Genomic DNA, 27,809 nt, shown 5'->3' with positions numbered 1-27,809 from the left:
GTGTTGACATCATGTGCTTACCCTGGTATGCATCCTGCTTCTGAATTTCCAATGAAGGGAAGGGCTCCATTGGAAGCTAATGGCTCTAACAGAGGACTACAGCATGATCACAGGAGGGAAATTCAAGGCTGGCTTTGAAAATGTGGGCCATCGAGTTTACTATCTCCTTCAAGTACTTTTAGCATTAATGTGATCACTTACATAGTTTTTGATCATTTTGTTGTTGCAGTTACTTTTCTTAATAAAATAATAAATTTTAAAAAAAGTCCAAACTTTGGCTACCTTAGACTCTTTACCTCCCCCCCCCCCCGCCCCCAGAAAAAAAATCAGCCCAAGCAAACTTTATGTGCCAAAGTTGATTACTGTAGGAAAGGAGGCCACAAAAGGTGCAAACTGTCTACAATTTCTGTTTATTTAAGCCCATTCCCATTATTGGTTTTTTGGAGGAGATATAACAGCAGCATTTAAATTTAATTTCAAATTAATCTTGAAAAGAAACAGAAGATTAATATGTTGAACATTGAAATGGTAACAAGACCACATAGGATTTGCATGACTGTTTATGTGGGTGAGTACTGTATAGTGTATGCCATATCTGCCAAAATGTAAAAACTGGGGGCATATACTTTGAGATATGCATTGCGACATTAAAAAGTGTTAAAGATTTGGTCAGCCACTGTTATGAAATACAGGGTTAACGTTTTAGTTGAGGTGATATTTCAGGATAAATTTGAACCCAACAACACCTTACTAAATAAATAGCTGAGTAGGCTCACAAACTTATCTGGACTAAAGCATAATATTCAGAAAAGCCTTGATCTGCATGTGTCAGAGTTGCACAGGTGACAAATATTCTGAGGCCATCTCCAGCTGGGGGACTTGGATGCTGTGTATGAGAAGCAGGGGACAACAGGAGAAGATGGTAATGCATGTTTGAGATGACATGGTATGATGAGAGTTCAGGAGGAGAGTGAGCTCCAGAGGTGCAGAGACAGGCCACTAGTGCCTTCCTGCTTTTTCCTGGACAAGCCGATGGCAAGAAATACATAGAACCAATGCCCAGCTGTTGTTGGAAATCTGAGCAGGAGTGCTACGTTCTAGGATCTCTAGTTGCTGCTGAGGCTGTATGTGGAGCCACAGGGAAGTGAATGTAGTAAGATTTACTAATCCTGAGGAGCAACCATCAGAGAAGGAAATCAGATTTTACAGGACCTTTGAGTGAATTAATTTAATTTATAATGGGATTCCTTCCTAATTGACTCCAATAGTGTTTTTCTTGTTCTGTTTGCCAAGCTCAGTGTCTCACTGGTCAGCCTATGATCACCTGAGTCTTTCTTTTTGCCCTTTTGAATGTTAATAAAATATGATTAGTCTTTCATTCCTCAAGAATGCCTGTAATTTTAGAAATTATTAAAAAAGAGCGATAAGACGACCAAAAATCACTTCACTGTAATTTTAAAGTTGAATTAGCATGACTTGCTAGTCTGAAAATATTTATTTCTGTGTATATGCTGTTTTCACATCTTTAGTATTTACCAGTAAGCTACTTATTTCATTATTCTCATTTGCTGAGACAACTATTTCCTGCAAAATGCAGACAAAAAATACTTATTGACTATTCTGCTTTTCATTATTGTAATTTGACCATTTTCATGTAATAGTTCAACTAGACCACTTTGATTAGGTTTCTTTTATTTCCAATGTATCATCCTTAGCTTTTTCACATATTTTTCTTCTCGTATTTTAATATAACCAAATTAATTTTCTACATCATAATTTTTTATTTATATTATCTCCTTTCCTCCTATTCTTATTTCTTTTTCTTTTTTTTCTTTTTGTTTTATTTCCAGTTGCTGATTTTACTACACTGTAGAACTAGAATTGGCTTTTACCCCAAACTTTCTTGTCTTGATTGTGGAATCATGACTTCTGGCTTAACAGTTGATTCTTACAGAGCTTATACTTTTAATTTTCAGTCTTAATATTGTTTCCTTCCAGTAAATTGAATAAAATATTCTTCTTTCATGTGAAATACTTTATTGAAAGAAGTGCACAGGAAGGAGTCTTTAACTGGTGTCGTGGTTTAACCCCAGCCAGCAACTAAGCATCACGCAGCTGCTCGCTCACTCCCCCACCGGTGGGATAGCAGAGAGAATTGGAAGGGCAAAAGGGGAAAACTCGTGGGTTGAGATAAGAACAGTTTAATAACTAAAGTAAAATAAAAATAGAACAGTAGTAATAGTAATAATAACAATAATAATAAAAACAAGTACAATAGTAATACAAAGCAAGCGATACACTGTACAATTGCTCACCACCCACCGATGATGCCCAGCACGTCCCCCAAGCGGCGATCGTTGCCCCTCCCCCTCCCCAGCCGACTCCCACCCGCTCCTATACTGAGCATGAGGCCATACGGTACGGCATAGCCCCTTGGCCAGGCTGGGTCAGCCCCCCTGGCTGTGCCCCCTCCCAGCTTCTTGTGCACCCGGCAGAGCATGGGAAACTGAAAAGTCCTTGACCAGTGTGAGCGCCACTTAGCAACAGCTTAGCACTACTTAGCAAGAACCAAAACATCAATGTATCATCGACATTGTTCTCATCCTACACCCAAAACACAGCCCCATACCGGCTACCAAGACGAAAATTAACTCTATCCCAGCTGAAACCAGGACAGCTGGTTTATTTCCAGGAGATCTGGCAGCATGTCTGGTCATGCCTTGAGTTTCTGAGTTTTCTGCAAACCCTATTTATTGATTCAGACTTTCAATTGCATATGCATATGGGAGCTTGGGGTGGAGGTTTTTTTTTGCTATCTTAGGAGTTTTTCAAAAGCTTAATCTATAGTACATTTTCCTAAGCTGTATGTGCCACCTTTATGTTCTTCTAATTCATGTCTGTGTTTGATGCAACAGTATTTATTGTTGTTGCATTCACGTTTTATAGCTTGCCATTTGACAAAAAAAAAGGGTAAAGTACTAGATTTAACAACCGTTACCAGCATGCTATACTTCTGAATCTCTATGTGTTTTCAATTGATTTTTTGCATGGACTTGTTTAGGAACATATGGAAGATTAGTTTTATACTTTTATCTGTAGTCATGCTGAATTTAGTCACTGCAATAGATCGAAATACATTCTTGTCAAGGTGGTGAATGGAACATGTTTTTTGTGGTGCTTCACTCAGTTCCCACTGATATCAATGGAAGTCTTTGCTATTGGGTTTAAGCAGGCTCTTGATTAACGGGTTTTAGTTATCATAGTTCAGCTAGGAAAGTAGTTCAGTGCTGTGAATGTAAAGCAAAATGCTTATTGCCTGCTGGCAATCTGAAGGAATACAGGATGCTGCTTTATCTCAGAGTTAGTTGTGTTTTCTTCTCATTACAGTGTCCTTCTGTTTGCAGATTTATGTAACATATTTGCTTTCCTCATTCATTAAGCACCAAATGGAAACAAATTTACCAATTACCGCCAGTGTCAAATCAGTTTAATTCCAGCATGTAAAGTTGTATTTGTCTTGCTTTTATTACCACTGTATTTGGACAAGAGACAAGCCTACATGCTAAGAGGTCTGTATCTATGCTTCAGAAATGTACTTGGTCATTTTTATTTCACATCTTTTGTTGCCTTCAAAGCATAAATGCACTAGAATAAAGCTAAACAGAGGTTGAAAAATGGCAATCCAGGGCATAATCTCAATATTGTCACCTGTCTTGTGAGCTGCATAGTGGCTCTGCACATGTCATCAAAATTGGCACTGACTTTTTCGTTGGACTGCCAGATTTATTAATATCGTATTTCCAGTGTGGTTTTTTACTGTCATGCTTATATTTTTTTTTTAGATTTTTCTCATATGTGTCCTTTTTGAATGAGTTCTCGCATGTTAGAGATGCATGCCTTAGAACGTTAAACAAACATAACAGGTATTTGTAGAGCTAAATGTAGTCCTGCAAGTTTTACTGAAGTGGGCACGTTTAGGTAGGAATAGCTCCGATTGCTCTTCGAGTGCTAGTTTGCCACTTGTCCTAGGATAATTTATGTAGTCACAGTCACTCTGTGCTGTTCATTTGCCCAGTTTACCTCTGTGTTGCTAAGGTGTAATGCTTTTACTACGTCTTGCACATTGCTTTTCTTCTTATTCCACTTTCTTTCTGCTGGCTCTATGAAGCTGAAAATAATATTTTAATTGGTTATTGGCAGCCTCAGGAAGTTGAAAAATGTACACTAATTAGCTCTGGCTCTTGGCTCATTCAGATGAATATAGACATTTTAGTCTCCCTGACACTTATAGGGTCAATATTTCTAATTCCACACTCGATATATTAATGGGTAGAAGTGTTGTGCTCTACTGCGTAAGATACAAATGTCTTTTTCTAGGAAAAAAAACCCACAAAACTTTCAGCCTCTGTTTTTCTTCAGGATGACACTGTATTTATGTATTTATTAATATAGAATTTTTACAGTTTTGGACAATAGCTTACTTTTTAATAGGCTGAAATGATGTCAGGATGAAAGACCATAAAAAGACATAAATAATTTGATAATCCGTCTTAAAATGCCACATCAGTGATAAATCTTCAGTAGATCTCTCAAGATGAAGTATGCATAGAGATTGACATGACACTATGCTAAGTACTGACCCGAAAACTAAAAGTGTGAGACCAGACTGTCTGCTCATCTATGCTGCAACAGAGACTGCATTTATTTGTAGAGTGAGATGGGGCATTTATATGCCACTCCTGTGAGTCTGATACCACCGAGTTAAGAAAACAGTTTATACCTGCTGAGGATGCAGTTCAATTTCCCTGGAAGAAAAATGTTGTTCTGCTTCTGTAAGTGGAAAAAAGATTTGCAACAGCAGTGAAGTTGTAGGTTTCTTTAACTTTGATATCTGGAGTGAAAGAAGCACAATCAATGATGGTTGATGGAAGTTTATATGAAATGAGATGAGGAGCAGACTAAGTATTTATGTTCCCTGCTGAATACTTCTGAGTAAGATATTTTGCAGATGGGAAGGTATTTTTTGTCCTTACAGAGAGAGCGTAGATGGGTTAGAAAGACTGTATGCATCGTTTCCTGACATTTCAGTGAAAGTCTTTCAAGTCAACTAACTTGTGGATGAAGCTTTGTGTAAACATCGTCCTGCAGTGTACTGTTTTCTTTGTTTGCCCACTTCAGGCCTCTTCATGACCCAAAACCAAGTATTTTAGTTATTTCTTTGTGCTGATTTATCTGTGCTGATAACAAATATTCTGTCTTTATTTTACTTTCTCATGAATTCTTGCCCTTAATAGCCTGCCTCTTGCGTTTTGAGTAACTCCCTTTAGCAATATTCCTAGGACAGACTAGTGATCTCGTTCCTGTACATCCACAATTTAAGTAGAATGTATATGTACTGGAGTCAATAAATAAATACACATAGCTGCGCCCCAGAGTCCATAAATAAAACTGATCATGATAGTGGTCATGTTTCTGAGATACATGCTTTGAAAAAAATATTTTTTGTTTTTTACACACAGTTTGGGTTTGTTCCTCTCCCTGTCCCTCCACCGGCTAATTTAAAAAAATTAATAGAGATGTAAACTCTGTGTGAACGGGTTCTGACCATCTGTGCCAATTAACAATACCTCATACCTCTTTGGAAAGAATTAAAATTATTATCTCAAAAAATGTGTCCTAATTTTAATTTGGATAGCACTTCTGCCAGTTGCATGGATGTAATACTGCAGATAATTTGTGAATATTGCAAATATTTACATTTAAAGTTTAAATTTACTCATCTCTTTGTTGTTTGGTTTTTTTATTACTTTAAGTGAACTTATTGAAATCTTAGAAATTAATGTTACAGATTTGTTATGAATAAATTAAAATTGAAGTAATTTATATTAATCTTTCAAAAATGTCTTCCTTTTTTTTTATCTGTAAAACATAATCACTCTGTAGTGGCATTGAAAAATCAGAATTACTTTAAATAAGGTAAAAATTAGGCAGAAGAGGACTGAAGAATATTATCTATGTGAAAATGTAGTCAAAAAAAAAAAGACATAATGAAAAGAAGAAAGAGAGGTGTGAGAAGAAACTAAGAAAGAAAGAAAAAAAATTGGGCAGGAGGAATATGGAAATGGAGCATGGAAGAGCCTTACCACAGACCTAGCACGAAAGAGCATCTGCAGTAGAGAAGGATGTGCTGAAATCGGTTCAAAGATGGTGTGGTGTTTTTATGAGGGTCACGGACTGATACCATGAGCGCTGCCAACAGAGCTGGTTTATCAGAACAGGTGTAACAAGACAGCTGCTTTAACCAGGTAGACACAGTAAGTTGGGAAGAGTTGTGATAGCGCACATCTATTGCACCAGTATGTGCTGAAGGAAGTGGTTTGGTCAGTGGGGCATGCTCACCTTTCTGAGTATCCCAACCCACCATTTCCCCAGGTTTCAGGCAGTGCCTTTGCATCATGTCTTGTTCGTAGTTTGCCTGAACTCCTCCCAAGTTCTGTAGGTGCAGCGATACTGCTGTCGAGAAAAAGTGGAGTGAGAAATCCTTTTGCAATAAAAGCATGGGCTTTTGAAAAATGTGCTTGGTTCGTGTGTAGCTAGCTCCTGCTCTATGTGGAAAAAAAAATCCTTGGGTTTCAAAGAAATTAGACCGGGTATGACAGACTTCAATCAGAATTATGAAAACTCTGTGGCTTCTACAGACACTCTATCATACTTGGATCCTTTGCTTCAAGCTTTATGTATCTGTGGCTGAGCTAATTGTGTAAGGTTCCCATCATTACGGAGAGAAACGGACAGCTTTAATCTGCCTGTCGTCTTATTCTTATTTAGGCATCTAACACTGGTCACGTGAATCTGCCAAAGCACTGAGTATTTCTTCACGTTGATTATAAAGGAAGATTGGAGCAATGACTCAGATGTACATTTATGCAGTATAAATATCTACTTTATTCATACGCAGCCAGACCTCCAAGCTGAAAATCTGTTTTAGAAATTGCCTTAGTCCTTAGCCCAAGGGGCTGTATGTTAAGACAGTCCTTCAAGGAATTTAGCATCCTGACTACTAGTAACTTTTTAATTTTTTCCTGTCTTTTATATTCATTAATTATGTTTTTATTTAAACACTAGTGACTTTTTTTTTACTTAAACACTAGTAACAATTAATTTCTGTCTGCTATTTTTTTTAACCCCAGAAACTACCTCTTCAGGTTGCAGCTTGAGGACCTCTCTCTAATACAGGTATGTTTTATGTTTGTTTTCTTAGTTTCTCTGCATGATGTAGGTAAGCAGATGTTTTAAAACAGATAATAAAGATATTCATGAGCTTAATAACTACAGATGAGTATGCATCTGGTTTTGTCCTCTTTGCGGCCCTATATTATATAAGTCATATTATCCATTTTAATTCCAGATTAGCCTTTGTCCCAGGCCGTACAGACCTGATGTTAACTTACTCTGCTGTGATTTTGCTAGAGTGGATCTATAAAAAATGGAGGCTGGGAAGGAGGATCATGTTCTCTTAGAAATAGGTTCCAACTTATTATTGTGCAGGCTCTGTATTCAGAATTTGTTATTACAGAGAAAAGATATTTTTTTAAATAATGCTAAATAAAAAATTTCATTCATACTTGCTAAAGTTAAATTAGGCAAATGAAACAGCAAATTTTCAAGGAAGAAATATAGTGTGGACACAGGTATCAGAATCTCAGTTTTGCATATAAGACAGTTATCTATTGTTTAAAACTTGTTAGAGCTTGGAAGGTGAAACAAAGCCTTTTAGAGGCAGTTAAGCTTTATAGAAAGGTAAGTGAGAATCCGTAATCAATTTATTTTACCCTGAATTTTACCTGACTTCCATATACCAGCAATCTCATTTTCCCTCAGTCTTCTGAGTGGTGTTCCTTACTTAGGTTTTGTTGATTTTTCTCTTTCATTATTTTTAACCTTGGCATCATTTCTAACCTTCATCACTCTTGTGTTCTTGGCTCTAAGAGTTGTTTTAGTAAATTTGAGTTGGGTAACTTGCTAAGGTGTGGAAATAGAAAATCACAATGAAGTAGAAATGTATGTTTTTTCATAATCTTTTCATTTATGCAATTTAAAATGAATTAGCTTTAGATTCAGTACTGTGCTTATTATTCACAAAGTAGTACTATACAGTTGAATATGGAAAAGTAAAATGCATTCAGGTAAGGCTGTCCTTGTGATTTGTGGAACACCTTGTGTATGCTTTAATTAGGCTTGCAGACTTCTTTTACATTCCCAGACTACTAGAAACAAGATCTGAAGTTGGCTTATAATTAATCGAAGTTGCAGTATTGATAAATATTCAATTTTGTTGCTAGTGCTTAAGGATGTGATGCACCAAGCTCTTCTTTCACCTTGTGTGACATACTCAATATCCTGGCAAATAATTTGGGTTAAGTCCTGAAGATTCTTGTTGAGAGGCAGCACTCAGAGGTCTCTGATGGTGCTGTTGTAGTTTTTTCTGCTAATTCATAGATGGAAGTTCACAGCTTTCCTCTGTTAGGATAAGCATCAGTAGGCTGAATTCACTAATGAAGGAGGAATCTGTAGATTACAGAGGTTTATATTTGTGCTGACTTGACTCAAACACCCTCCCACCCCAATCAGCAAAAAAATATAAAATGAGGACAGAAACCATACTGTTGATGTTATACTAGGTTACTAGGTTTTGGTCTTATGAATGTGCGGAAGCCTTTAAACAGTCTTCTCAAGTTGACTTTTGGTAAAGTTTCTTATTCTGTCTTCAGTGCTATAGCACCACTGGTTTGCCTTTTTCCACAACCCTTTAGGGAGATTGTATTTCTAAATCAAAACCAAAGTATGTTTTTTTTTTTTTTTTTAGTTTCATCAGCTTATCTTTACTACCCCTACTCCAAATATTCAGGTTTTTTCCCTTATTTTCAAATCTACCATTATGACTCCTTCATATTTGTCCTTCACAGATCTTCTCTTCCTCTTCTTCCCCTCTGCTTCCCTTCTGGTTCTGTTAGAGCGTCCCAGGACAGCCCTTATCCAAAAGATGTCTTACCTTGGATGTGCCAGTTATGGCAGCTCCAGATCAGCTGTGAGGTGTCTGAAGCCTTTGTTTTGATGCAAGTAAGCTAGGATGTAAGATGTATTGTTTAAGACTCCCAGACTTGTTACGCAACACACTCAGGTCATCTTGTAATCTGGTATGAAAGTATGAAGTTAGTTACTGATCTTATAGTCATAAAAGTAGGTTTGGGAGAGCTCTCGAGAGGCCGTTTAGCCCTCACAGGTACCCCAGGGCAGGATCAGGAGTCAGTGCTGCTGTCCTTACTGGTGGTTACTTGTCTGAACTGTTCTTACAAGTCTTCAGCCATAAAGATGCACAACTTTTCTCAGCCTTTGTTGGGAAGTGTTAAGACACAAAGAGAGTCTCTGTCTCATGCTGGAAAGGTGAAAGATTTAGTAATGAGACAGTAAGCATTCCTGTGGAAACTTGGAATTCAAACTTACCAACCTGAAACCCACCTGGAGCCAAGAGTGTATGTACCAAATGATTCACTGAGATTTACAGACCTTTCAGGTAAGTTTTGTTGGAACGACAGAATCCTAGCTGCAATCGCAGTCATCCCAACATGTTGTATAGGATTACCTCAGGTATAATTGAAGTAAACTTTGATATCTGAAACTTCAGGGCATGTGAAGTTTCTCTCATTCACATGTGGGGAAAGAAATACTTTGAATAGGATTAGAGGATATGAAGTTTACCAAGTTAGCAATTAAAAATTACAGTATTTTGAAGCTCCAGACCTTTCAAACCTGAAACTCTATTATGATTGAGGGAGGTAGGAACAAAAGTGAAGAACAAGGTAAAAGTTATGTGAAATCCTTGCAAAACAGAATGATGTAATTTCACAGGAGAAACAAAGCATACTGTGGTTTAACTAGGTAATACCGTATATGCTAGTTAACATTTGTTTGCCGAGGGACTGAACACGTTGACACTTTATGTATGGACAGAACTTTTCTTTTAGCATTTCCTTTCTTCACACAGTTGTTGTCATAATAATAACGTAAAACCCCAGTTTAATTCTTCTACTTAAGTTGCTCACTTTGATTTCTTTGCATGAACATGAGCCTTTGTGAAAACATGCAGATGTTTCACAACTTAATAAACTGTTTTCGCATCTGGAAGAAAAGGCACACGGTGAAGTGCTAGCTGTAAGAAGCTTTCAGTGTAGCACAATTACAATACAAAAGGGATAGAAACAAGACAACCTATATGCCTGTTGTTTAATTATTTTAGAAAATTGCTCAAGCTCTATCTTTGCTATTGTGTGTCTGAAGAAGGAGGAAAATTGCTGACTTCCTCATGCACAGCAAATACTTCCAGCATGGAAGCAAGGATGATTGTTACAATTTGCATCCTTCTTTTCTACAGTTTTCCATTAGACTTTTGTAACTGTTTATTTCCTTTACATTGATGCTTTCATTTTTTTAGTTTGATTCATCAGTTTAATCTTTCTCATAGTACATTTCTATCTGGAAAATAAAGGGAATGCCTAAAACTTAATCTTGACCGTTGATGTACTTCAGTTATTTTTGTATAAACAAGTTTCCTTGTCTGTCATGCTTAAGTGTCTGTTGGAATGTGTTGTTAGTTTGTCCACACACTGCTGTTACGAAGATAAAAGGCTTCATGTTGCATGTAACAAACTGAAACAGTAAGGATCATTTAGTTATGGCAAAAGGATCTTTGCAAATCTTTAGTTTGCAAATTTCCATATATTTTTTAAAAGATAAGCATTTTATAAGTAAAGCATTACTTTGGAATATTATCAGATGTTGCAATATTATCAGATATGGTTTTGTAATAGGAAAGCTCTCTAAAAAGGAATAAAGTAAAATAATGACTCCTTGTTTGCAAACTTTTGTGAAAATTACTTTGGGCCAAAATAGGTGTATGCCCTGTTTTCTACAAGTGTACACCTAGAAAATAGTTTTGAAATATAAGATAACCTTCCTTTAAAAAAAAGGCAAAACCAGACACCCATTTGAAATGCAAGTTCTCACAAAAGAAATGCAGAACAGAGATTCGTGTATTAAAAGGGTACTGTTTCCATCAGTTGAGTGAAAGTTAATCCCTTGTAAAAGTGCGGGTTAGGGTGCTACTAGATTGCATCAGACAGGATGTGTATCCAAACGTGAGCTAGGACTATGCAGTGAGACATCGTTGCCCATTGTGGGCACATCAGAGTTGTCATCCCACATGTCACGGTTCTGTGCTCTGTACTTCATAGGAAAAGCCTGTTGTTTGAGTAAGCAAGTTTCCTATGATAGTGTCTGTAGCAAACCAGTGTTTGATGTGTCTCAGCAATTTCCTTTGTGTAGCAGAATAAAGAAGACTAAAACGAGTGAAAGCCTTTTAAGCTCCTGCCGTAAAAGCCTAAGAGTCAAATTGTTCAAAGCTGACTGTTGGAACAATCCGCACATAGTGATTATGGATTAGGAAAGAAGCAGTCACTGGGCTGTGGTTGTAGAAGGACAAATATTTTATAACTCTTGCTACAGCAATAGTAGGCTTACAGACTCAAAAGGCCTGACTCTTCGTGGTTTTGTTTTGTGAGTTTTCCTCTGTTATTGCTCACCTCAAGTCATAGTAGAATACTCCATAAAATCATTCGCCAAGACGAAAGCTGGATTTCCTGAAAAGTCTCTTATATTCCTTAAAATATAAAAGCAGAAATCTAAATAGTAGTGTTTAAGTGAATAGACTTGTTTTCAAAAATGTTTTTAAAAAAGATGATATCTAGCCAATGTCAGAATTAATAGTGGGGCTTTGACATCATGTAGAGGATGGCTCTAACAGGTGTCTTTTTTTCACCTTTTTTTTTCCAAATTCTTTGAAAAGAGAGCTTCTAAATTCAAACATTTGTTTGTGTCTACCTACATGGCAAGTTTGCTGATGTATCTTTAAAGAGTGAAAAGCTAATACATGCTGACTTATAAGTGTTTATGCCACAATTGCCATAAACATTTTTACATGCCAGCATGTATAAGCTTCTCACAAACCTGACAGAATGTGTGCATCTCTTCTTCATCTGCAAGAAGAACTTCTTTACAAGCTCAGATTGTTAAGGCATTTACAGGGCACATGCTTGAGTTTGCCTTTCTCATCTGAATCTTCCATCTATGAAGCCTATTCTCAGTTTGAGGTGCCCAGGTTGAATATGAGCCTGTTCCACCTGCTCCTGTAGTTACATAATTCTCCTGAGATTTTATTCTCATGCTGTATCTGCACATCTTTCAGTTAGACATACACATGCCTCAAAGTCCATCTTTAAAGGCAGTTTTAGCCCCTAGTTTACCACAAGATTCAAATTAAATTCTTTATGCAGGCTAAGAAGGTTGGAGGTTCTTTTTAATGTGTTTTACTCAACTTTAAGTTCTGGAATCTTGAGGTTTTGGGGTTTTTTTATGTGTGTGTGTATACACACCCATTAATGAGGCATTCAAGGAATTAAAGCCAAGATTGGATCTATGAATTGTCAGGAAAAGGAGCTACTTTGGAGAATGAATTTTACCAAAGGGAATTCGTGCTGGTGTTTACATGTGTCAAGAGTGTCTGAAATACCTGTTACATATGATAGTTCACGTTTATATGAGTCATTAATGGCTAGATGGTAGGCTAAATAATGAGTTAAGTAAATTGCAATATGCTTTAAATATATACTTTGTGTTTATCTAGGTTAAACAAAGAGTGAATCTGCCCTCATGATGGAGTTTTTTTACAAATAAACTCATATGTGTAACCTGAAACACTTTTATAAATTTTTACCTTAATTGTAATACAGAATATTATTTTTTTAACAACACTTGATTTTTAATTTTTTTTAAAGTAATTGAATATTTACCAGGGTTGTAATCCCATTTTGAAAATAAGAATTGCTTGTTATTATTATGAATTGAGATCATATTATGTGTTTTGTGAGAGGCTTTCATAACCTGAGTTTGTCTTTTTAGCTAAGGTGGTATTTGGCCCAATCTAGAGAGAGTGGTGTTCCAATACAGGCACAATTTACTCAGACTCTCCTTAGAGTTCATTTCTGGGACAGTGCCCTAGGGCTTCCTTTGCTATGAACAAAATGAAAGCTTGGAAGAAGGCATCATGTAGAATCAAATCTTTAATTTATGCTGATATTAAAAACTTTCAGTTATAATCAACAACTTCAGAGATAAAGGTAAGGAAGCTAAGCTTTAATCTTTTAATCTCCTTAATTTGTTGAGTTGCCAAATAAATAGAACCCATTAAAAGACAGCTTAATGCTTTTTCTAAAACTTCCATTCACTGTATTTCAGTCCATTTATTTTTTCTGTTGTATTTTACTTACAGTCACTAGTTGTGTAATAGATGTCTGATTTGTGAGATACATGAAAGAAACCTAATGAATCATCATTTTATTTTGAGGTGAAGCCATCCGTGCAGAAAAGGAGACACAAGAAAAACTTTCTCTGATTTCAAAATTGAAGGCATAAGGGAACTAACCTAAGGATGTCCTTAACTTGTGACAGCCATAGGTTGGCAATATTGAAATGCAAAGCAGACTGAGATTTAGCATTCTATTTGGGTTCCTAAGGGGGGAAAAAACCCAAACAAGACAAATGAAAAAAACCTTCTGTTAGGTTCTCCTGTGCCTGGTATCTACTTAAGAGTGAGGGGAATAGAGAGTATTCCTCCCTATTACAGATGGTTTTTCCCCCTACTTTACTTTATGCAAAGGAAGCGTCAGCCACCAAAACATTATTTCTGCTTGGGCCCTTCACATTTGTGTCTGGGGCGCATGAATGAAAAAGGGATAAGCAGAGCAGATAAGTTAGTGTTACTTTTGATGCTGTTCCAAGTTCCTCGAAAGCTTGGAAGCGGAGGGAGCAACTAGTGCTCATAAAACTTCTCCAAAGGAGACTATGGTGAGAAAGTCGCAGTGACCAAAAAGTGATAGAGCAGGTGCAAACTTCTGCTTGGGTGCTAGGGATGAGCAAAACAGAGGAGGTATTTGAACGGTTACCTTTTGTATAAGGTGGTGCTGAGAGCAGAGGTTAAAAAAAAAAAAAAACAAAGAGACAAAGCGCAGTACATCTACGTATCACAATGCCACTTGTATACAATACCTCGTCCTCTTGTTGGTACCTTTCTGATGGCAGACTTGGATTTATTACACAGCAACTCCACAAATAATTAAATTAGATAATTGGAAATTTAAAGAAGAGATAAGAAATACTTGTGAAGCCAGAGCTAGTCCTTTGTGGCAGGTATGTTGTTTTCTCCTCGCAGAACAGTAGTTTCTGACCAAACTTATGACTTGATTGAAGCCAGAAAGGGATGAATTCGGCTAGCAGTGTGTAATTTCATGTGTATCTAATCTTTACCCAAATGACCTCTTTTACCTGCAGCTGAAAGGGGCTTCCTCAAGCTAGGTAAAACATGTTAGATCACACAAATCTTGATCTTCTCTCTGTAGTGTATTTGTGGGGAAATCAGTTACCAGCAGGCAGCACTCCATTTCTGTTGAAAAAAAATGTTGCTACTGGAACAGCTGGTGTTCATAGATTCACCTACATATTAATGCAGAAGATGTCTACTATTCTGAAACCATCTTTGGTCATATTTGGCCAAGAACTGATTCACGCTTCACTCTGAATGTTCTTTCCATGCATGGGATTTTTCACCCGCATAGGTGTAGTTACATATATTATCTATTTGTTTGAGGTTTTTTTGTGTGCGATGTTCTGAGTTCATATGCAGACCCCCATTACAAATCTACATAGAGGGCATATGAGGCGGCCAATTGGATGTATGACTCCTCTTCTGCTTGTCTCTGCTTGTTATTCATTTACACTTGGCTTCTACATAATTGGAAGGTTTTAGTCTCCAGAATTTGTAATTGCCTACCCTTCAGTACAGCTGAAATTTGTCACGTAAATTTAGAAAGAGTCTAAGCGAAGCAAAAGAATATTGGCAAATTGGCAGGGCGTTGCTGCTGCTTTGGCTCATCAGTATGTGTTAGTATTTTGGGAGATGGAGGAAAAGAGAAGAAAGCCGGGCAGAGACGTCATTTTTCATTTATTTGCTGTATCTGTCATTGTTTTGTGTCAGTACTGAAATACAAGTGCAAGTGCATTTCTAGACAAATGAGTCTGAACACATCCATTTAGCTAGAGAAGCTTAGCTTTTTTACTTCTATTTTTTCTTTCTTACCTCTGCTTGTTAGCCTGCATTTCTTTTGCGTTTACAGTAATTTTCTGTTCCGATTCCACAGTAAAGAAGAAAAATAGGTACTAAAATTTTTCACTTCCACTGGAGTAAAGCTCCTCTTTTCTTTAGATGTTAAACATTTGTGTTTTGTTTCTAAGATAAAGGGGAAGCCTGGATCACCTGAATATATAATATGAGTGCATTTGTTCTCATGAGAAATAGAGGTGATATCAAAAGGTGTGTGCATACATTTCACAGCAGATATTCATGAAACAGCTGATGTGGATTTTATAGTGGTATACTTTAGCCCTTTCTGATAATTTTTCCTGATATGTATGGTGGTCAACGAGACTGTATTACATGCACTAAAAGTAATTGTGGAAATGTCTTTTCCTAAGAAGGTGGCACTCATGTTTACATTTTCACAAACATGAGTATACCAATACAGCTGCACAAGAATAATCACCAAGTAGCATCTGTCTGAAAAGAAATCAGGCTGCTGCTTTCCAAATACCTGGACTGTACAGGACCATGGCATACTTCAGCTAATTCTGGACGAAAGCAGTATTCTGTGACAACAGGGCAATACTTGTGGAGGGACACAGGCTCTCCTTTGAGAATCAGCCTCTTTCTATGTAACTTCTATACTGAAAAAGTGCAGGAATGTATGTTAGCAGACTGTGCAGAACATAAAAGCAGAAAATACTAATATGTAGACTGGAACCAGATTTTCTTCATTCTTACACTGTCTTGCCTGGGTGGAGAGTCTGCCACAAGCAGTTGCTAATGGAGAGTTTCAGCTCTTTGGCACCTAGATGCAGCAGTGCTGAGCAATTTAGAAAAGAGATAGAATATGCAATATACTTTGAAAGAGATTATATCTGTAATACAGTATCTGCAAACATGATTATTGATTTTTGCTTGCAGACACTGATAGGGAAATTCATTGTCTGTTCTGGCCTGTAATAACTAATTTCAACAACAGGTTGTATGGCATGCATATTCAAAGAGTAGGCTTAAAGACACATCTTCTCAGTCACAGAGAGGATTGTGTTTTCCAGTACTGCAGAGATCCGTTCAACAGTTCTGTTAGGCTAATGGACATAGATGCTTTTGGGTAATTCTACATATAGGAGGTGAGTTCAGCTTACACCTGTATGTTAGCAATCATCAGTACCTAGCATAAGGGCACTATGTGGTCCATAGCATCCCCTGCCATTGCTTGTTGGCCCATGAAATTAAAAAAACCCAACATTTAAACTGAGAATGAGAGAAAATGGTGGTGCAGCCTCGTGTCCCCTCGCCACTAGGCAGAAAAATTTAAGATACACATCTCGACACTGAGCTCTAAGGAGCCTTTGACACACTGCTGTTAAAGGATGCACCCAGCTGCTGAACTATGGGAAGAATTGGCTGTGTCCATAAGGCAAAAAGTTCTGCTCCCTTCATCTCTAGGGAAGAGGTGGAAAATTTTTCAGGGTCAGGAGGCTACTTTTTTTACTACTGTGATTAAGGAAAAGCAGGATCCTGAAATATTCAAGGAAACAAAGCAACCATACTGAGGGTGAGAAACATGGACACTTGTTGCTATAACCTAAGGAAAATGAAGGATCCGAGGAACCTGCAACAAGAACGCTGGTGGGCGAGGAGCCCTTGAAGGGGTGCATAGGAGGGAGCGTCCTGCTCTCCTACATGGTTCAGGGCACAAAGGGAGGGTCTGTGCTGCTTCCAGTGTGTTACTTGCCCACTCGACACTACTGAGCCCAATGCAAGATGTGGATTGTTGCTCCTAGATGTTTGAGAGAGACACTGCTTAGTCATAGCATAGGAAGCTAGTCCTGGTCTGAATTGAGAATAGAGGACTAAAGTTGTTTTGAGTTTTATTCTGATAGGCTTATCTAATCTTTTGGGACACCTTTTGCCTTCATTTTGCCTACCCTTTTTTTTCTACAGCTTTTTCCCTCCCCTGTTTTTAGTAGACATTCTCCTCTCTTTTGACAGGTATTGTTTTACCCATCCCAGATGGTACTACAATATGATGCTTCTGTTGTCAAGTCTGGGAGCAATATATCATGTCAAAATGTGGAAATCAATTTATTTATTAAAATTGAAAACTAGATGTGCTTTGAAATATCCGGTGTTAGACATATATATGAGATTTCTATATAAAATTTTTGGTTCAGCTGTTATTTTGGATTTATTTGAAGACAGGCAAACTGAAAACATGATTTATTTAAGTAATGTACCGACATCATAAACATCTATGTTATTTCTCTTAATTGCTTTATGGGTAAGATTATGGCCTTTAGCGGGCAATTCAATATAATGAGCATTTGGGAATTACACTTGTTCTGTGGGGTCTAGACCTGCCTGCGCCATCGGAGTATTTTTAGGCATCTGCCCTCAGAATGGAACTTGGAGTCCAAGGTTAGGTGCTTAGGCTCTCTTCCTGGTCCATGGGGCTAGCTGTATACCCAAGCACAGGACCCACTGACATCCGAGTTCTGAGCTCTCTAATCCCACTGCGGAGGAACGCTGAGGAGCACACGGAAGCGTAAACGCCACCCCTTTTTTTGAGTTAGGCATCTTTATGGAATTTGACAATAGGGATTTTTTTCTACGTCACCCATATGCAGCAGGCTTCCGTTGTGAGTTTTATGACTTTCAGAGCTTTTAAATTGAGCATTTTGAATTAAATGCTGTGTCTGGCACGTGCACTTCACATTGGTTTCTGTTAATTACATTTAAATATGAATGAGAAAATGCGTTCGTTCTGAAGCCACATTGGAAAATGCAGTAGCTGCCCATTATTTGTACGTGCCATTGCTTTTAGAATATGTCAGTGGAAATCCTGCTTATAAGGGCTATAGCCTTAGACCCATAAAGCTCCGAGTCTTTGCCTAGATATTTTGACAGTTCTGTGCCTCCTCACACTCATCTCAGGGAGCTGAAATGATGAAAGGTCAAACTGTTCCTTACTTTTTTCCCCGCCCTGTTACTATGAGATGAAAAAAGATCTAGTGAGAAGAGAGACTTTGTGGGAAGTGGAACCATGGAAACTCATCTGCATGAATGTTCAGACTTTTGCACACATTTTAATTTCCATTGATGAGGTGAAAGCTTCCTCAGTGAGACTCTTTCTGACTCCTAGATGCATGGTTATTTTTGTTACTCCAGTAGAAGTTTGCATGCTGTTTTGTCTGAATACCTGGGCAATTAACAAAAAAGAGAAAAAAATACTTGAATTAAGTTTTATACTGTCAAACACACACAAAACCTTTTGCAATGGAATTTTTTCTTACTTTAATTAGGCTAGGATTTATTAATGAAGCTTTTATAATATGTCAGGACAGGTCTGAAGAAACAATAATGCTGTAAATTCTTAGAAGATCAAAAATATGTCATTGTATATTTATGAAGACTGCTCTAGGCATGATTCCACAGTCTTTTCTTACATGGCTGTCAGTAGTGTTACTTGTAGAATATTGTGCTACTCAGCATGAGAAAATAAAGCTGAATGAGTTGTACTCAACAAAACCCTGCGTATGCATTGACAAATAAAAGCTGAGTGGAGAATTTCACATGCTAATGTGTGTGTAGACAAAATCCTCCATAAGCTGACTTTTTCTTTCCATGGTATGGTCCATACTGACGGGCAGGAAGTGAAGCAAAGGCACCAGGAGACCTGCATGGATGCACAAGGAGCTCCAAACTAAACTCAGGCATGGAATGGAAGGATGCCAGTGGTGGGAGCAGGGACAGGTGACCCTGGAGGAAGACAGAGATGCTGCCCAAGCAGGCCGGGGTGGGATGAGGAAATCCAAGGCACACGTGTAGTTGAATCTGGTAAGGGATGGGAAGAGCAGCAAGAACATTATTTTAAAGGAAATTAATCAGATAAGAACCAAGTGCTGTCCTATTTCTCTTTAAGTTATATTCAGATTATACACCCTTTTAATACTCCAGCTCTCCAGTAAAGGAGGCTGAGAAGGAAAGTTGAAACTTGAGAACTGATACATGAAAAATCATGTCCAAATAATCTACAAAAGCAGGATTGCTGTGTAAACCAAGAATATTGTTTCACTAAAATTTGTAGTTTCATTGCTTTTTCTGCTCCACACACAGCTATGACACACAAAAGGAAGAACTGCTTTCATCTTTAATTGGAGAGGAAAAAAAAAGTCAAGACATTCTTATTTCTCTAAAATTACATATGAAATGTATGAAGTTATTGTACAATTGCATTTTAATGTAGGTGCACATTAACATAAGGGAATAAGGAATGATAAATCTACCCAGGCAAATACTGAACAAATATTTGTGTTGTCATCACCAAATTTGCCAAAACTTCATTATCATCCATGATCAAATAACGGGTAGTGTGATGAAAAGCTGGTTTCTAGAAGGTACATTCTCACTGGGACTTGCAAGCTGCAGAGAAGAATAACTAGACAGGCTGGAATAGAGGAAAAGAATTTATTACTGTGAATGAGTCTGATCAGACTGAGGCACTGCAAAGGGATTTTGCAGTTGTGACGTACAAAACTCATGGACAGCACGGTACTATGGAGGGCTTGTCTCTACTAATCACCCTTGTGTATCAGGAAAGAAAACGCATCTTTTAGCCTGAGAACACAGTCATGCTAGGGCGAAGGCACCTTGCAGATGGAGTCAGGGAGATGACCGAAGGGAAAGTTCATTGTTTATTGCAAGAAGTAAGTAAAAATGTATTATTGGTTTTTATCTGTGAAGAAGTAATATTTACCAGACTTTTCCAGAACAGCAGATATATGTGCAGTGCGGAACATAACAGAAAGGATCTTGGGGTCCTTGCTGGGAGAACCAGCCATGCATAAACTCCCTGCTGCTTCTAAATAGCCAGCTGAAGGAGAAGTACCAGAAAGCTGGAGGTAACTTTTTCCAAAAAATGCGCAGATTGAATCTGGTTTATGTAGCAAATCAGAGTCAAATAGATGAAAGAGCTTTAGTCAGCGTAGCCCAGAAAATGGAGTTCTGGAAGATAAAATCTGAGGAGAAAAGAGAATTAAACTCAGTAGTTTCTTCAAGAAGAACATCTGGTTTGGCTGAATACATTGCACGAAAAGCAGCCCTTTAAAAATGGCCACAAAATGGTCACAAAACTAGAGTATCTCTGGAAGCCAGCCAACATGAAAAAATGTGAGAGACAAAACCCACCCGGTCACCATGGCAGAGAAGACTCATAGAGTGCTGGAGCAGGTTGGAGGCAGTGTAAGCGTATGATAGCAGACTAAAGGAGAAAGGCTAAAGGTGTGTTTACCAGGCTGATATGCATAATTTTCAGCCAAAATTCTTACAGAACAGGTGGTTGAGACTCTCCAGATGCACATCTCTACACATCTCTGCAAATGGCTGTGCAGATCCTGGGTGTAGTCATTCAAGTTTCCTGGCTGAAACATAGTCTACTGAGAGCTGAGCAAAGACTGGGGGCTCTCAGAAGTTATTTACAACTCCTAAATCTGCAGTCAGGTTGGCATGTTGTACCTTGCATCTGGGATCACACAGCCCAACACAATCATTCTGTTACCTGTAGCTGGCCTCTCAAATGATACAGGACAGTTGCAGAGAGTGGAGTGGAGTACTTAAAATAATGTTTAGTACCACAAGTGGGAAAGAGAAAATTGAAACAAAGAGCATCTGAATCAAGTAATTCCCAAACTGCTCCTCCTGTAGGAAGACCACTGTGGATTTTTCTCATGTATAATGGACTTAGTACAGCTGATAAGCTTACCTGCTCTTTTGCAGGGCAGGATGTAGCAGACGTGTATCAAACCTCATTTTTAGAGACGTTAAATCCATCTAAATTGGAACCTATTCTGGGGCCACAACCCCAAAGCAAAATGTAACTAAAATAAAATAAACTGAAGATAAATTAATTGGAAGACTGCACTGTATCAAACAGTCTCATTCCCAGAAACACCCATGATTCTGAGATAAAAGAGTATAGAGATGGCCAGAGAAAATATATAATGGATTAGAATACTAGAAGAGCTTGCTTACTTTTCTGTCTCATTCAGAGGTAGTTTGGCATATCCCTGATAAACATTTTTGATTTTCTATGTGAAGTGGAACATCTCAAAGATGCAAATGAGAGCTGGAAAGTGAAATAGAATTAATAGTCTAACAGCTAGCATACTGCTTTTGAGTGTAAGAGACTGGCTCATGTCTTTATTTGTCATCTGATTCACAGCATGGATTTGGACCTGTCTCTTCTGTAGCTTAATTGAGTTTCCTAAATAGTAGGATTCAGAAGACTCTCTGTTTTTTCTCATTTTGAAGATATTAATTCAAGCTCCAAGAAGCTTTTCTAGTAAAGTTGTAGCGAAACTTGGAAAAGATTTTGGGAACGGTGGTGATGGGTGGATTTTTTTTTTTTTTTTTTTTTTTTTGTCAAATCAACACTTTCTACAGGCATCTTTGTTACTATTGTTGGAAAAGTCCTGGCCAGATTTAATGTATTTGTGTGGTATAAGATTATGGCTTTAAGGGAGGGGAAGCCTGCAGGACTTCCCAGATGTGCCTGTGGCGTGCTTCTAGGGCCACAGGCCGGTGTGCTGTTACTGCCGGCTGGTGTTTGTTTTGCTGACATTCATGTGACATAGCTGGAGTTTTGTAACTCTTCAGGTCTCTCATTTAGTTTATGTCTATTTTGAATGATTGACAGATGAATGGGTGGGTGGATCTGGATAACGCTGCTCTGCTACCCTCACAGTACAGTGTAGACCTTGCTAGAGGCACCGTGGTGGTTGTGCACATATGTGGCATACTGGAGGTGCATTAATCTGGCTAGTGCATGGATTGATGGCAGCATTAGCTGTAGAAGCATGGACTTCTATACAGCCTGTGCACCAGACTTCCTAATATCATGGGACTGGAGTAGCAGATGTTTGTGTTAATTGAAGCATGTTGAGATATCCTTTATCTTACCTGTCTGTGGTATAGATATCGCTTTAAAATGCCTGTTGAACAGACAGTGTAATTACTGCGTGGAAGTTTATAAATACTGTTGTTACTGATTCTGATGTTAATGCACTGTTATGATAGCCATGGGAATGTTGGCTGAGTCCTTTTTCCTGCTGGAATTTGTTTTCCATCCTGTTTCGTTTTCAGAAGAGGACAAAGGCGAATTCTGCAACATGCGCTTCAGAGCAGTCAGACGGTGTTTGGTATAAGTCACATCAAAAAAAGAAGTATCTAAATCTACTTTTTCTTGTCTTGAAAGTAAACAGACTGTTACAGGTTCCTACAGCAATTTTAGAGAAGTGGATTGACTTTTTTTGTATTTGTTATCTGCTTGATTAGCAGAGACCTCTGTGACATGCCTGAGACCATGAAGAGTGTTTAATACTTCAGGACAGTGGAAAGCAAGGCCCTCACAGGGGGAATGTTTGGTTTCTCATATATGTTCTGCTGCTGTTGCTGTCATTGCTATTAGGACAATTGGACTGCAAAAATAAGCTTCTCCTTGAAGAAATGACTTGGACAGTGGCAATGTGCATGTGTTTGTCTCCCGTGTATGCATTATGCAGTGCAACCACTTTGCAAAGTTCTTAGAATCATAGAATATCCTGAGTTGGAAGGGATCCACAGTCTCCTCTTCTCCAGGCTGAACAGACCAAGTGACTTCAGGCGCTCCTCGTGTGGCCTCCCCTCTAAACCCTTTACCATCTTTGTGGCTCTAAAGAGCTTTTCTTGTGCTTTTCTTGTAAAGAAAAGCAAACAAAAATGCCACCCTTGCAGACTTTATCTAGGATATATTCTTCCCTTCGCTTCCTGTGCCTTCTTACTAGTACTGACAGTCTATCAGGTTGAATTGCATACTTGGTAATACTCAGAGAATCCTGCAAATAGCTTATAAAAATGAGCTGACTGATTGGAAATCTGAAGAATAATCCCACTGGCAGACAAAGAGAAAGCAGAGCTGAGGTTGCTTTTTCATGGTGGTGTCAACTCTGCAGGACTGTCTGGTGTGAAAAGAATGAAAACATTAGTTTTGGAGAACAGATGGGGATCTGAATACACACAAGCAATTGATTTATGAACAGATTAATGCTGAGGGTAGGTTGCTGCTTTTAATAGGCATAGCTAGTTATCTCTTGACATGCTTTAGTATCTACCTAATGACTGGAAGAAATTTGCAGCACTTTTTCTTCTTTCAAGAGGCTTTTAGCTTTATTTTACAGGACTTGAGGATCAATACTTATATGAATGGAATCTTTTCAGCTGTCCCCATGGATAGCTATTACCTTTCAGAAGAGAAGGCATATAACATTGTTCAGTGGGAGCATCCTCCACACAGTCAGTGGCAAGCCTAAATGTTTACTGTTGGTACAGATTCTGTGTCTGTTGTAAATTATTACTTTTTCCAGGTAGAAAATATAAGACCTCTAATGCCATTTCTGGAATGCTTATCGCTCTTTCTAGTACAGGCCTTTTTGATATCATGGTCAATTTTGATGTAGTCTTATACAAGCAATTTTACCAGTATTGCTTTCCTGACTCCACAAGCTTAAAATAATAATTATACTCATTCCTACTACTAAAAGAAAATAATAAAAAAAAATGCTACAATCTCTCTTCTTGAAGTTCTCTCCAGAATGATTCTTGGCTTCCACATGTTCTTGTGTTATAAGACTGAGTTATTTGTCCAGCTCTAGTCTTGCCATTTTAAACTCTGAGACCATAGTTAGGACTTCAAGCAAGCACAGAGGATGCTGGTTCTGGGCTTAGGAGACAAACAGAGATCCCAGAAATTTAACTCTTAAATGGATGAGGGAAAATGTAATGCTGAGAAAAAGCTTATCTATTACTTACTGTTCTGGTTGTAGACAAGACTCTGTGATAGGACTTATTTCTTGAAGAGACAGAGAGTCATGTTGTTATGAACAGATGTCATAACGTGCACCAGAGCAGAGCAGCAAGCGTATTTTACATACGAAAGAGGAAAGTGTTAAAAAACATTGAGGAAGAGGAGAGCTGACAGGTTGTATTAAAAGTAGTTGGCCCGAAACTACTATGGAAGAACTATGTCAAATGTGAGCAGGACTATAGCCTTTTACTCACTTAGTCATGTTAAAAACAAGTTGTGAGAATAAAATTTTGGTCTGTTTACAGAACTTTCCGATATGCACATTAAAAAATCCGTATTGGTGTTATTTAATGACAAGCAGGGTTGTGTCCTTAGTATTTGTGTAGAGGAAAGTGCAAGCATGATGAGGATGGAGAAGAGAGTTAATTAGAGTAATGATTGTACTGATGAGGCGATAATGTCCGAAGTCCATACACCATGGAAAAATGTGTCTTACTGTAAACTCCTTGTATGCCTGTACCTGCTGTAAATTCATTATGAAACTATAGCATGCATAAGTGGCAGGGACCTTAAGCAGAAGGTGGAACAGTAGATACCAGAAACTGCATTAAATTTGTGAACCTTGCCTACTTTCTGCTTGTAGGGGAAACAGAGAATTAGAGGGGAAAAGTACAAAACTTGTATGCAATACATATGCCTGGATTTACATTCTAATTTAGTAATTCAGTAAGTCTAGCAATTTAAAAACGAACCAACAAGTTGACATTTAAAATCTGTTTTTACAAAAAAGCCACATTAAATGTTAAAAGTAATCTAATCTTGCAGGGCTTCTCAGCACAGATTTACATGTAAACTAACAGGAAAAAATCAACATAGTTAGGCAATATTTATCTGTTTCTAGCATTCTTCTTTGTATAGTTCAAGACTGATTATTTCTATGCCATATTCCACATTTCTAATGTTAAAGAAGATTCCATTTGAGAAACCTTCTTTCATTGGTTTAAGAATATCCAGTGTCTCCATATACCTGAGCTGAATGTTTCAGCTGAATGCTTACTTCTTACATTACAGTAAGATCTGTCCAGGTTTTGACAGTGTGGAGAAGTTGAAACCACTGGTGAGAAGGAGACTTCACAGTCAGACTACTAAGTCCAAATCTTAACAAGAATTGTAAAATGAGTATAATGAGTGTTCTGCAGTGTATACTAAGATCAGCAAACTTTCCATAGATATCCATAGATTTATACGGTACTGTGTTTGCTATATGCCTATCCTTCTCACTTGCTCAGCTTCCCATGTGTGCAGGACAGCTGTAGAGGGGCACCCATTATTGTTTCAAGGTTGCTTATGAAATGCTTCTGCTCAGGTTCTAGACCATTTGTTTTATGGAATGATGGCATATGAGTACATCAAGTTGCGTTATCAGCTGCACCTCTTCTAACAAGGTCTTTATGATACAGCGTTCAGACAGCTTGGTTTGAAGTTTAAATTCTGAAGGTTTGGATCACAAAATGTTATGTTCCGTATACCTTTTCAAGTTCAATAAATGGGGAATTTATGGCTCCCTAAATGTTAGTTAAAGTCCAGAGACAAATTCTCTGTTCTCCTATTTGAAAACTATAATACCCTGACAGCGTGGATGGTAAAGATTAGAGGAATGGTGATGATAATACTCAAATGTTAAACTTTTTATTCAACAGCTGGATAGCCTTGTAGGAGCTTGTCACACGCCACTGCCTTGTCTTCTTTCTACTGCTCATTAAAATAATTTGCAACATATGAAAGGTTAACTTGAGGACATAAAAGTGTACTGATCTTTTTCACAAACTTCAGTCTTTCATGATACACTGAAGGTCTGAGCGTGTAATCCCGCCTTGGGCAAAATTCACATTTATGTCAAAAGAGGCTTTACATCTGCTGTATCAAGAAGTCTGGCTACTCTGCTGCCAGAGGGACATATAAAGAACAGCCTTATGTTGGATGTCTTTGCCTTATCATTTGGTATTTCCAGATTCATAGACAGAATCCTAAATCCGTTGTTAGACACTGAAGAAATAGCACTCATAATGCTGAGTACTTAGTTCTTCTATGTTACACTCAGTAGGAGTTGTGAGGCATGATGTATTTATTTTAAAGTCAATTTAAATACTTGGATACAGAGTCTGCTTGCTCAGGGAGGGATTTGCTGTGGAGACTGGCAGAGAGAAAGGATGCATTGAGGTGGCTTTTCTTCATCTCCATCCCTCTTGTCTGCAAGTTGAGGCTGCATCCATCCAAACAGTAGTTTCCTAATTTTGAGTGTCTGAGCCTCATAGTTTCCTCAGGACCACTAACTTTCTTTAAAGGACCACCAAATGTTTTCAAAAGAATAAGTAAATAAAACTCCTCATGGGTGATGAGAATGACGATAGTGTCAGTCTGACAGATCCTCAAGTGGCCAAGCTGCTCAGGTTGACAACGCAATCTGATTTAATTGGGGATGTCAGCATTCCTACCCATCCTCTCTTACTCCATTTGTGGCTGAGCATTGCCTTCGTCTCCCACTCAGTGCTCTTACTTTTCTGGTCCGTAGGGCAAAAGTGAATGTTTTTTAGGCCATTTTAGTTGATGTAACCAGCTCACTGTAGGACCATGCAAATGTGATGGCACAGAGGAGGAGGCAGAAATTTGTGGCCAGGAGCAAGATCAGTTTGGGGTGAAGGAGACCACTGAAAGGACTCACTGGGATTGCCTGAAGGGGTTGTGGAACCACAGTGCTCTCATCCCAGGGCAGAACTGGGAATGGAGAGAGGACCTACTCTTCAAATCACCAGCTTATTACTAGACATGAACTCATCCTCTTAAAAACAAAACAAAACAACATCAACTGTTATTTGGTTTGACTAATCCTTTTTGTCTGATTGTTTCTATTTATTGAAAAGGGGAAAGGGAGAGAGCTGTGATTTATTTATGGGTAGTAGGTAAAAATACAATGGTCGTGAAGGTACATGCTGTTAAAGAAAACCAACCAAACGAAAACCCCAGAAGAATCCAAAACCTCTTAAGAACACTTACTCTTTTAAAATTAAATTTAAAAGAAAAAAAAAAAATCCGAATTTGTGAGCTGCAACTAGTAGGGATATGTGCATCAGCTTGGAAAGTAGTAGCATGGCAGAACTCCCCTGCCATTGAGCTGCTCTTTTCAAGTGCTGCTGCTAGAGATTACAGCACAGCCTGAAAGGCCAAAGGCTTGGACAGTTTAGAGCTTGAGGGAGAATAAATAGCATTGTTTTTTTCTTTACTGACAAGATCCCAGACCCCTACTATCGCTTTTCCTCTTAAACCGTTCTCTCTTTCAAGGCATTTTTGCCTCTGCCGTTCTGTATAATCCATGTCTCTGGATGCAGCTGGACTGAAAAATCGTACTAAAATAGTTAGTTTGCTTTCAAACAGAGTTATTTCAGTTGAAAATCTGTTCTGCCAGTTTATAAATCTCTGTTTTCTCCTTGTCTTCCTTCAAACTGAAGTTGGTAAACTACCCTTGGAAATTTCAGAATTTAATTACATTGAGGTATCTTACTCTCCCAAGAATGCAGAAGGAGGATAAGGAAATAAAAAATAATCAAAAAGCAAAACCAACTCCAAATAAAGCTCCTAGGCACAGTAGAGGAAAAGCCTCTCTTAGTAAGTTGATGATGTTAGGCAGTTTTGCAATGAGGTGCTGATATCGACACAGGG

The 27,809-nt window shown here is 38.1% G+C and overlaps 1 protein-coding gene across 1 annotated transcript in view; it reads left to right on the top strand.

Moving 5' to 3' along the window:
* SEMA5A (semaphorin 5A) overlaps positions 1-27,809 on the top strand; it is a gene marked incomplete at its 5' end in the record, with an annotated part of 346,806 nt that overhangs the window by 135,549 nt on the left and 183,448 nt on the right. The window contains 1 exon segment of the mRNA XM_082303954.1: positions 7,191-7,236. Within this exon segment, the coding sequence (XP_082160080.1) occupies positions 7,191-7,236 (46 nt within the window).

The sequence above is a fragment of the Platalea leucorodia genome (genome assembly GCF_965183815.1).
Source record: "Platalea leucorodia genome assembly, chromosome: 1".
Taxonomy (NCBI): Eukaryota; Metazoa; Chordata; class Aves; order Pelecaniformes; family Threskiornithidae; genus Platalea; species Platalea leucorodia.
This window is presented reverse-complemented; position numbering and strand designations above follow the sequence as displayed.